This window comes from Protomyctophum bolini (assembly GCF_963924005.1).
Source record: "Protomyctophum bolini genome assembly, chromosome: 19".
Classification (NCBI taxonomy): domain Eukaryota; kingdom Metazoa; phylum Chordata; class Actinopteri; order Myctophiformes; family Myctophidae; genus Protomyctophum; species Protomyctophum bolini.
The window spans coordinates 39,199,974-39,209,973 of NC_137880.1; the positions used below are offsets into that span (position 1 = coordinate 39,199,974).

Below are 10,000 nucleotides of genomic sequence, written 5' to 3' on the forward strand. Positions count from 1 at the left end.
AGTTTGATAGCTCTTCCACCTCAGCCCATTTAGACCTACAGAAGATTCTACTAAATGCCTTCTAAATCCTGACAGTTTTCTGAAAGAAGCAATGTTTCTGTGTCAGTTGGTGCTCAACCCTTTTCACGTCAAGGACCCCCAGAATTATCGGAAATTGGCCGCCGAAATATGTTGTTCCAGGGACCCCCCCCCCCCAGAAGCAAAGATTTGAGTTAAAAACGTTCGCTCTGAAAGAATATGTATTCAAAGATTTTGTGCCACATTTTCACGATTTAAAAAAAAAATAGCAGACCTACAAGCTGGTAGCTTTGTAGATCTGCTATTTTTCAATAGCTAAAGCACAACGTAATGCTTAAGTCGATCAAAAGCGGTTCCCGCCCTGAATGGGTTAAATATAACTACCGTAATAACTACCATTGAGGACTGCTGTGGAATCCAAAAGACTGAAACCAGTCGTGGCGACTGAGAACTTCAATCCATGATTGTCCACAAGGTCAGCGCTAGGGCTAGTTAGTGGGGTGCAGTACCTCTTGCAGGCCTCTGGGGGGGGGAGTAGTTAGTGGGGTGCAGTACCTCTTGCAGGCCTCTGGGGGGCAGCCAGCGTTCAGAAGGACCTCCCAGCACACCGGTCCGAACCAGAACATGGTTCCTCTCCACCGACACGCTGTCGATGATGCACTGTCTGGAACACACGCACACGCGCGCACACACACACACACGCACACGCACACACGCACATGCACACGCACACACACACAGAATCCTTCAGAATAATGGCGCTAGAGTGCCAGGCAGATGACGGAGCTTTTATTCTGAAAACGCCTGCCTTCCCTTTCCACCCACCCGAAAAAAAACAGAACACAAAATCTCCCATTTCTATACATCGCTAGTTAGCATCATGCTACATGTATTGTACTGCGTTAGTTAGCATCATGCTACACATATTGTACTGCGTTAGTTAGCATCATGCTACACCTATTGTACTGCGTTAGTTAGCATCATGCTACACCTATTGTACTGCGTTAGTTAGCATCATGCTACACCTATTGTACTGCGTTAGTTAGCATCATGCTACACCTATTGTACTGCGTTAGTTAGCATCATGCTACACATATTGTACTGTGTGTGCGTGCGTGCATGCGTGCATCGTGTGTGTGTGTGTGCGTGCGCGCGTACCCCTCCTCAGTGCAGTTGTCAGCCTGGCTAGTTAGCATCATGCTAACCACGTTGTACTGCGTCTCCAACAGCAGGAACGAGTTCAGGTTACTGCAGAGAACATTCAGCAATCTGACGCGCACACAAACACACACACACACACACACACACACAATTATTATATCAGTGATTAAACGTGATAATGTCCATTCATTCGTACAAAACGATTTTGCGCATTGAACGCCCGGGCTACTATTTTTGGAAGAATACGGTATGTGTGTGTGTGTGTGTGCGTGCATCCGTGTGTGCGCGTGCATAAAGCCATGGTTCTCACCTCAGTCCAAACGTGTGGGACTGCTCGTAGTTGAACAGAGAGTGGATCTTTGCGTCAGAGTTGACGGCGATCAGTCTGTCAAACAAGTCCTGGGGAACACACGGTCAGTCTGTCAACACATTTAGAAGAGTTTTCTGAAAAACCTCATGTTTCTATAATTATGTCAGTGGTTCTCAACCTTTTTCATGTCAATTAAGGACCCCCAGAATTATCTGTATTTTAAAAAAGGAACAGCCCCGTCATCGAATTGCCTTCCGAGATCCCAGATCCCAATAAGCTGTGAAACAATTGTGTGTAGCAAAAGCTTCTTGGATCTGGCAGCGTCAGGTTAGGGACCCCCCCCCCCCCCCCCAATAGCTAAAGTATAACATAATGCTTAAACACCAGAAAGGGTTCCCGCCCAGAATGGGTCAAACAAGTCCTGTGGAATAAATGAGTGGTTTTCAACCAGTGGTCCTTGAGGGGGTTCCAGGTAGACGGAACAGTCAGGCCAAGTGTGTGTGTGTGTGTGCGTGCGCCCTCACAGGGACATCAGCAGCCGGCATGTCTCTCAGGCTGTACTCAGTCTTGTGTGCGTGTGTGTGTGCGTGCGCGTGCGTGCGTGTGTGTGCGTGCGTGTGTGCGCGTGCGTGCGTGTGTGCATTCATGCGTGCGTGCGTGCGTGTGTGTGTGTGTGTGTGCGTGCGTGCGTGCATTCATGCGTGCGTGCGCCCGCCCTCACAGGGACATCAGCCGGCATGTCTCTCAGGCTGTACTCAGACTTGTTGGGGAGAGTCTTGTGAGCGAGTAACTCCACGACACTGTGGAACGATGACAGCAGGTTGACCAGAGACAGGAACGACTGGAGAGAGAGAGAGAGAGAGACACAGAGAGAGAGAGAGAGAGAGAGAGAGAGACAGAGAGAGAGAGAGAGAGAGAGACAGAGAGAGAGAGATGCTTTTTAAACCAGTGGTTTGACTTTTCTCAGACGGGTGTCTGCGGCATCTCCCTTAGCAGAATATAGGGTGAGAAGTTCAGTCACACGAGAGAGACTCGGAGTAGAACCGCTGCTCCTTCGCCTGGAAAGGAGCCAGCTGAGGTGGTTCGGGGCATCTGGTTAGGATGCCTCTCGGGCATCTCCCTAGGGAGGTCCTCGACGCACGTCCCACTGGGAGGAGACCCCCGGGGCAGACCAAGGATCACGTCCCACTGGGAGGAGACCCCCGGGCCAGACCAAGGACCACGTCCCACTGGGAGGAGACCCCCGGGGCAGACCAAGGACCACGTCCCACTGGGAGGAGACCTCCGGGGCAGACCAAGGACCACGTCCCACTGGGAGGAGACCCCGGGGGCAGACCAAGGACCACGTCCCACTGGGAGGAGACCTCGGGGGCAGACCAAGGACCACGTCCCACTGGGAGGAGACCTCCGGGGCAGACCAAGGACCACGTCCCACTGGGAGGAGACCCTGGGGCAGACCAAGGACCACGTCCCACTGGGAGGAGACCCCGGGCCAGACCAAGGATCACGTCCCACTGGGAGGAGACCTCCGGGGCAGACCAAGGACCACGTCCCACTGGGAGGAGACCTCCGGGGCAGACCAAGGACCACGTCCCACTGGGAGGAGACCCCCGGAGCAGACCAAGGACCACGTCCCACTGGGAGGAGACCCCGGGCCAGACCAAGGATCACGTCCCACTGGGAGGAGACCTCCGGGGCAGACCAAGGACCACGTCCCACTGGGAGGAGACCTCCGGGGCAGACCAAGGACCACGTCCCACTGGGAGGAGACCCCCGGAGCAGACCAAGGACCACGTCCCACTGGGAGGAGACCCCCGGGGCAGACCAAGGATCACGTCCCACTGGGAGGAGACCCTGGGGCAGACCAAGGACCACGTCCCACTGGGAGGAGACCCTGGGGCAGACCAAGGATCACGTCCCACTGGGAGGAGACCCTGGGGCAGACCAAGGACCACGTCCCACTGGGAGGAGACCCCCGGGGCAGACCAAGGATCACGTCCCACTGGGAGGAGACCCTGGGGCAGACCAAGGACCACGTCCCACTGGGAGGAGACCTCCGGGACAGACCAAGGATCACGTCCCACTGGGAGGAGACCCCCGGGGCAGACCAAGGACCACGTCCCACTGGGAGGAGACCTCCGGCACAGACCAAGGATCACGTCCCACTGGGAGGAGACCCCGGGGCAGACCAAGGATCACGTCCCACTGGGAGGAGACCTCCGGGACAGACCAAGGATCACGTCCCACTGGGAGGAGACCCCGGGGCAGACCAAGGACCACGTCCCACTGGGAGGAGACCCCGGGGCAGACCAAGGACCACGTCCCACTGGGAGGAGACCCCGGGGCAGACCAAGGACCACGTCCCACTGGGAGGAGACCCCGGGGCAGACCAAGGATCACGTCCCACTGGGAGGAGACCCCCGGGGCAGACCAAGGACCACGTCCCACTGGGAGGAGACCCCGGGGCAGACCAAGGATCACGTCCCACTGGGAGGAGACCCCCGGGGCAGACCAAGGACCACGTCCCACTGGGAGGAGACCCCGGGGCAGACCAAGGACCACGTCCCACTGGGAGGAGACCCCCGGGGCAGACCAAGGACCACGTCCCACTGGGAGGAGACCCCGGGGCAGACCAAGGCGCAGTTGGAGGAAACACATTGACTGACTATGGCCAATATGACAATATGTTGTGTTTTGATGCGGTCTTCGTACTGACTATATCCATTCTGGTACCTTGGTGCGGTCCGTCAGGGTGCATTGTGGGGGCTCCACCCTCGGGGGGTCCCGCCCACACTCCAGACACGCCCACATCTCGGCGACCAGCGCCTGAACGAAACCTACGGGGGGGAAAAAATGAACACGAGTTACTAAATACTCAAGTGCCTGAGACATGGAGAGTGTGTGTGTTGTGTTGGGTGGTGTGTGTGTGTGTGTGTGTGTGTGTGTGTGTGTTGTGTGGTGGGTGTGTGTGTGTGTGTGGTGTGTGTGTGTGTGTGTGTGTGTTACCTGAGCTGTGCAGTGCCATGGCCCCTGGGGTCGTTGCGGCTATCTGTGTCACCATCACCCCGTATCCAAACTTCTCACAACGACTCACCTGGAAGTTCGCACGCACACGCACACACACACACACACACACACACACGTGTAAATACTCTGAAACAGTGCACCATGGTACTATAGTGAACACATTGCGCTGTGTTACGTGTAACATAGACATATAAAGGTCGTCTGGAGCGTATGTGCTCATGAAGGGAGGGACAGATTCCTCGTGGAAGCGTGAGCTATGCGTCACAGAGCACATGCTCGGTTCTCATACGTCCTGGAGAAGATGTGCTGTGATTGGCCAGTATAGTCATTTGAGTGGCAGCGTGACGTACAGTGTGCCTTCCACTCTCCCCCCCCCCCCCCCCCCCGTCAACAGCCAATGAGGCATCTATTATCTATGACGTGTAGTTTCGTCATAAACACATTGCATCATGGTACCTGTAGTCTCTTAATAAACACATTGCATCATGGTACCTGTAGTCTCTTAATAAACACATTGCATCATGGTACCTGTAGTCTCTTAATAAACACATTGCATCATGGTACCTGTAGTCTGTCCATAAACACATTGCATCATGGTACCTGTAGTCTCTCCATAAACACATTGCATCATGGTACCTGTAGTCTCTCCATAAACACATTGCATCATGGTACCTGTAGTCTCTCCATAAACACGTTGCATCATGGTACCTGTAGTCTCTTCATGTGTCTGGTGAACATGTAGCGGACACATGGCGTCATGGCTCCCGCCAGGTGGAGAAGCAGCACTCCTTTAGGCGTAGCGGCGAAGTTCAGCAGACTGTCCAAGAGAGTCTCCTCCCACAGCAACCTGGAGACACACACACACACGCACGCACACAGACACACGCACGCACGCACGCACACACACACACACACACACACACACACACACACACACACACACACACACACACACACACACACACACACACACACACACACACACACACACACACACACACACACACACACACACACACACACGTCATAACCCGTACATGATCGGGATGCTCAAACATTCTAAATCCCGAAACTAAGTTATTTTCTGAAAACTATTGAAACATTTATTCAAAACGTGAACGATCGCAGCGATCAAAGGTGGAAGAAGAGGAGAGCGCCCAGCAAGCACAACGTTTCTCCAGCTGGCTTAGACCGCGATGACGGTCAAACACATATATATATATACATATATATATTATTTTATATATTTATTATCCCACGATTTTGTAACCCATTTTTCACCCCTGTGTCAATCATCTAATGTGATCCTGGGCTCTACACACCCTCCACCAACCTAGTCCCCATATATGGGGGACATGGGGAGACCAACCTAGTCCCCATATATGGGGGACAAGGGGAGACCAACCTAGTCCCCATATATGGGGGACAAGGGGAGACCAACCTAGTCCCCATATATGGGGGACAAGGGGAGACCAACCTAGTCCCCATATATGGGGGACATGGGGAGACCAACCTAGTCCCCATATATGGGGGACATGGGGAGACCAACCTAGTCCCCATATATGGGGGACAAGGGGAGACCAACCTAGTCCCCATATATGGGGGACAAGGGGAGACCAACCTAGTCCCCATATATGGGGGACAAGGGGAGACCAACCTAGTCCCCATATATGGGGGACATGGGGAGACCAACCTAGTCCCCATATATGGGGGACAAGGGGAGAGCAACCTAGTCCCCATATATGGGGGACAAGGGGAGACCAACCTAGTCCCCATATATGGGGGACAAGGGGAGACCAACCTAGTCCCCATATATAGGGGACAAAGACCAACCTAGTCCCCATATATGGGGGACAAGGGGAGACCAATCTAGTCCCCATATATGGGGGACAAGGGGAGACCAATCTAGTCCCCATATATGGGGGACAAGGGGAGACCAACCTAGTCCCCATATATGGGGGACAAGGGGAGACCAACCTAGTCCCCATATATGGGGGACAAGGGGAGACCAACCTAGTCCCCATATATGGGGGACAAGGGGAGACCAACCTAGTCCCCATATATGGGGGACAAGGGGAGACCAACCTAGTCCCCATATATGGGGGACAAGGGGAGAGCAGGACTTGAACTCATGCTCCCTTCATGCCTGAGTGTCCAAGTTGCTCCTTTACACCTGACAGGGGGGAGTTTCCCTGGTTGGACGTAGCGCGTGGAAGGAACACGTTATTCCAACCAGTTCCTTTCCCCTCCATCAGGCGCCCCGGCTGGCCAGGGGGAGGCAGTTTAGAGACCAGGATTACTGCATGTTTTTTGTGAGGGTACCTACCCTAGGGGACACGGGGAGAACATGTGAGGGTACCTACCCTAGGGGACACGGGGAGAACATGTGAGGGTACCTACCCTAGGGGACACGGGGAGAACATGCAAACTCCACACAGAAAGGCCCTTTCGCCAACCCCTGCCTTCGGGTATGGGCACTGATGACGCGGAGGAGGAAACACGCCGCCAGCGCCCACAGCGTCCCGATCGGGAATTGAACCCAGGACCTTCTAGCTGTGAGGCGACAGCACTACCAACTGCGCCAAGGGTATCGCCCAATTGTCTCGGTCCCGACGTGCCCTTGAGCAAGGCAGAAAATCAACGCTTGGCCAATCACAGAGACCCACGAGCATTGATAACACAATGATCCTCGATAGCACATGGCTAATTAACATATATTTAAATTAGGACCATCGTATGGCCATGGCATATGCCACATGGAAAGAGGTGCACAATGCATAACATAGCTTACTCGTTTCCATTGCATGTCAGATAAGACAACATTGATGTGAGTGAGATGATACAAACATTACTTACAAACGATGCTTGACTTGAATGAATAACATACATACTACCTTAAAATACAAGTGTGATGGTATACCATAAAAGAACACCATGTGATATCAGTGATATTTTATTACAAATGCAAAAAAACAAAGCAACAAAAAAAACAGTGCAGTAATATTTTTTTAAATGTTATCCAACGACAAAATATTCTTTAGTTTGGGGTCTGAGAGGCTAGATCTAATTGAATGGTGGTCCATGGCTCATAATGTCAATTGAACAGTGGGCCTTGATATGAAAAGGGTTGAAAACCACTGATGAGCTATTTCTGCCTGACAGCAACGATATAACATGCCTATAACATTTAACATAATAATACTTACATTTTTAAACCAGGTAGGTTATGCATTGTACAGGCAGATGAAGGCTGGCTATGTGAGGCTCCTAGAACGTCACATTGTTAACTCCGTTTATTGCACGGAACTTTTGTGCTGAATTAAAACTCCCGAGTTTATAATGTGGCAAACCCCCCGGGCCCTCACCCACTCTGATGGTCCATTATCAAATCAAAATCAAATCAAGTTTATTTATATAGCACATTTAAAAACAACTCTCATTGTACCAAAGTGCTTCACAAATACAATACATAATACAATACAATATAATACAGTTTTTTACAGTTACAGATATCATAGTCTGTGTAGCCGTCAGCATAGATCGATAGTTCATTTAAAATAATCTAGATACATAGCTGTGATCTGACATGACAGATAAAATAAAGGCTAAAAAGTTTAAAAGTGATCGGGTTTAGCGGGAGCTGCTGTCAGACGCTGCTGTCAGACGCCAGCGCATGAGCATGCGTTAAGCAGCTCAACCCTGAAACACAGCAACCGAGTTATACCATTATAGTCATTTATTAGCCCCACAAGTCAGAACCCAATGGTAGTGAAGTTTCTGACATTTTTTTAAGACTCCATGCGTCGGCACGATAGATCGAGCTGACCCAAGGGGTTCCGAGAGGGGATAGTCATTTATACGCTATGGGCTATGCAAAGCAATACGGCCGCGGCGCTATGCAAAAAAAAGACACAACGTGTCACATTATACAAAACAATAAGAATATAGAGTTAGTTTATAACTAACAAGCAGATATGTGAGAAACACTCGTCATGTTTTTCCATGTTAAAAGATGAGTCAATAATATAAAAGTAGTAAGAACAAGCTGTGAAGCAGTTCATATCTTACCTGCTGTGTTTCAGGGCTGAGATGCTTAACAACGACACTGTTTTCAAACGTTTTACTTTTATTATTAAAGTGTTTTCAAACGAGTTAGAAACTAACTCATTCTGACTTGATGATCGAAGCAACAAATGTTATTGTTCTATGAATTATTTCGTTGTCGTGAAGCTGCAGGGTGCTGTCGTGTTGTGGTCACGTGTGATTTGTTTTTATTCAGACATGCCGTTCTGAGATTCTTGCAGCCGGGACCTGCAGTCTTAACCAGGACCGCGATTGGCCGCCCAAAATCGACAAAGAATGTGATTGGCTGACTCTCAGTGCAGGCATTTTTGCTGCCAACGAAAATCCAGGACCCCGATTGGCCGCCCAAACACGACAAAGAAGTTACAGCAGGCGCCACCGTGACCCACTAAACTCACCCCACACAGCTACTGCTGTTGTCCTGTGACGTCCCCTTATCGTTCACTAAACTCACCCCACACACACAGCTACTGATGTGTTCATTGTGTGCGTGTGTGTGTGTGTGTGTGCGTGCTCACATGGTCTTCAGTTCCTGTGATGTACCGGAGGGGGAGGGGCCAGGAGTGGGCGTCGGCACCCTTTCTGACAAGGAGTTGACCTGATTGGTGGAGAATCAACAATGTTTATTTCAATATTTCATTCATGATGAATGTAATAGTTTTATTTATGTACATCTCATCGCGACACAAGCAACCGAGCGCTAGTACTGTATGGGAGCTCTGCAGAAACACGATAACAAATAATTAAAACATGAAAAAAAAGATATGGCTCATATATCGAGTGTTTGCGCGATGGCAGGCTCTCAGTCAAATCTGGTCACAACTGTACATTAAGTCGACTAAAACTAGACAAACACTAAAACATTCCGGTGGACTAAAATGTGACTATTAAAAACGAAATGAAAGCTATTCAAGAGAGACTATGACTAAAACTAAAAATAGAACACCACCTGTGTTCAGGCGCTGGTCTAGTTTAGTCGCTATAGTTTAGTCATAGTCTTTAGAATGAAACTTCATTTAGTTTTAGTCACATTTTAGTCACCTGGAATGTTTCAGTGTTACTCTAGTTTTAGTCGACTAAATATCATTAGATTTTAGTTGACTAAATCTACAGTCGATTTAGTCGGCTAAAAATGTATTTTGGCAGGCCGTCGTAATGGCTGATTTTACACTTGCTGAAAATAGCAGATCTACAAGCTCACAACGCTTGTAGATCAGCTATTTTCAGCATGCAACCAAGTGTAAAATGACTTATACTGGATCTCTTATCCACTATAGTCCCCCCCCCCCCTCTCTCTCTCTCTCTCTCATATTAGCAGGCAACAGAGCAGCACTATCCCTCTCTCTGTTTCTGGCGCCCCCTACTGGTATTAATAAGTCACATACTCGTGCTCATGACCAC

The 10,000-nt window shown here is 50.4% G+C and overlaps 1 protein-coding gene across 1 annotated transcript in view; it reads right to left on the reverse strand.

Annotated features, from left to right (window-relative positions):
• Positions 1-10,000, reverse strand: part of tbc1d32 (TBC1 domain family, member 32) — a 41,544-nt gene that overhangs the window by 15,953 nt on the left and 15,591 nt on the right. Inside the window, exons 18-25 of the mRNA XM_080791522.1 lie at positions 9,118-9,197; positions 5,225-5,363; positions 4,496-4,583; positions 4,223-4,326; positions 2,211-2,330; positions 1,490-1,578; positions 1,177-1,287; positions 574-682 (exon numbers count right to left, since the gene is read on the reverse strand). Of these exons, the coding sequence (XP_080647648.1) occupies positions 574-682; positions 1,177-1,287; positions 1,490-1,578; positions 2,211-2,330; positions 4,223-4,326; positions 4,496-4,583; positions 5,225-5,363; positions 9,118-9,197 (840 nt within the window). The remainder of the gene's footprint in view (positions 1-573; positions 683-1,176; positions 1,288-1,489; positions 1,579-2,210; positions 2,331-4,222; positions 4,327-4,495; positions 4,584-5,224; positions 5,364-9,117; positions 9,198-10,000) is intronic.